The 1,571-nt window shown below is 40.5% G+C and overlaps 1 protein-coding gene across 1 annotated transcript in view; it reads left to right on the top strand.

Moving 5' to 3' along the window:
* Positions 1-461: 461 nt before the first annotated feature.
* Positions 462-1,571, top strand: part of LOC106814867 (uncharacterized oxidoreductase YrbE-like) — a 3,757-nt gene continuing 2,647 nt past the window's right edge. Inside the window, exon 1 of the mRNA XM_014819240.1 lies at positions 462-486. Coding sequence (XP_014674726.1) covers positions 462-486 — 25 coding nt within the window. The remainder of the gene's footprint in view (positions 487-1,571) is intronic.

Below are 1,571 nucleotides of genomic sequence, written 5' to 3'. Positions count from 1 at the left end.
GTAAGATATGAAGGGCAGGAGCTAGCAGGTTGGGACTGTCACCTTGGGTGTACTCTCTCTCTCTCTCTCTCTCTCACATACTGGAGAGCTAGAGCCGGTTTCTGTGGAACAATCACGGGGTTGAGTTACTAGATGATCTTGTAGGTGCAGAAGAAAATTTGTGAGATTTGAAAAACCTCACTCCCAACATTCACATGTAGATGACGATTAACAGATAATTAACACAGATATAAATAATGTGCTGCTCAGTTATTTAATAGCACATAATGTGTGAATATAATTTAGCATGTGTGCGTGCGCGCGCGCGTGTGCATGTGTGTTGTAGTGAACTGTGGGCAATGTACTCTGGACGTTTATTGAATTTCAACTCAATAAAAGAATTGTGTGAAGTCACATCAACTAAGCATGGTTTCTCTGCTGTTTATTTGGTTGCTTAGTAACCATTATTATAGTGCTAACTAATGGTGTTTCTGTCACAGGAGAGAGGTATGGTGGGTAGGACAACTAGAGAGTAAACGTACATGCATCCATGGCTGAACACCGTAATGGCAACACTCACGCATAATGCCCATAGCAACCGACATGACTAACATAACGTAATGACATAGAAAACACGATATACCAAAAAAAAACGACGACGTACATAGCACCATGAAACTTATACGATTTTGGAAGCTAAACGTTTAATTAGCAATAGAATTATAATAATTCTAGCAACATGTCGTGGTTGGCTGGTTCAAAACTAGAATGTTTTTGACGTGCAAATATATATTCAGTCAAACCTGTATTGGTCCACTTTAGTGTTTACTTTCAGAGGCAGTTATTCAGTAAAACCATTCTGTAGAACCGAGTGTCTATAGGATAAAAACATGGTACTAAATGACACTTTTTGTTGGGGAGGGGGTTCTTTATAGCGTGTAAACTTGAGTACACAGGTTTGTCTATATACATATATATTAGTGAAGTAACATCGATGTGTGCGGTGCATATCAAAGGAAAGTGTAGTTGCTGATTATTAAGCCGCTGTCCGTTTGTATGACAATTTTTCGCGTCCCTGGTGTACCGTGTGTAAGTGTGGGATTGCATGTGGCGTACGTGCGTGTGAGTGTGTGCGTGCGCAGACGTGTGAGTGTGTGCGTGCGCAGACGTGTGCGTGCGCGCGTGTGTGCGTTGGTTTTTCATTTTCTATAGCCCCACTGTCGACATATTCAAGTGATGTTTCTCCTATAATCTCACCATTTACGATAAAGAATAGTGCAAGGGAAGAGAACCGTTATATGGTTGATCGGAGATCCAATTTTTAAATTCTAATGTTGCCTATTTGAGTAATATATTAATAGGCATATAACACGGCAACATCAATGGCTTACAGGGTCTTTTATCCGACGCTGTGATGGAATGACTTCGTTAATGTACATTTACGTACATTTACGCATTCAGTAGAACTAAGAAAAATTCCCTGGAAAAATATTAATCGGTTTTACCGAACACAATAGGCGCGTTCACACGTAGCAAGAAATCCGGTATTTAGCGTTCACACGAGGCAAAATGCTCGGTCCAAGAATTACGGT

The sequence above is a fragment of the Priapulus caudatus genome, unplaced genomic scaffold (genome assembly GCF_000485595.1).
Source record: "Priapulus caudatus unplaced genomic scaffold, Priapulus_caudatus-5.0.1 Scaffold994, whole genome shotgun sequence".
Lineage (NCBI taxonomy): Eukaryota > Metazoa > Priapulida > Priapulimorpha > Priapulimorphida > Priapulidae > Priapulus > Priapulus caudatus.
This window is presented reverse-complemented; position numbering and strand designations above follow the sequence as displayed.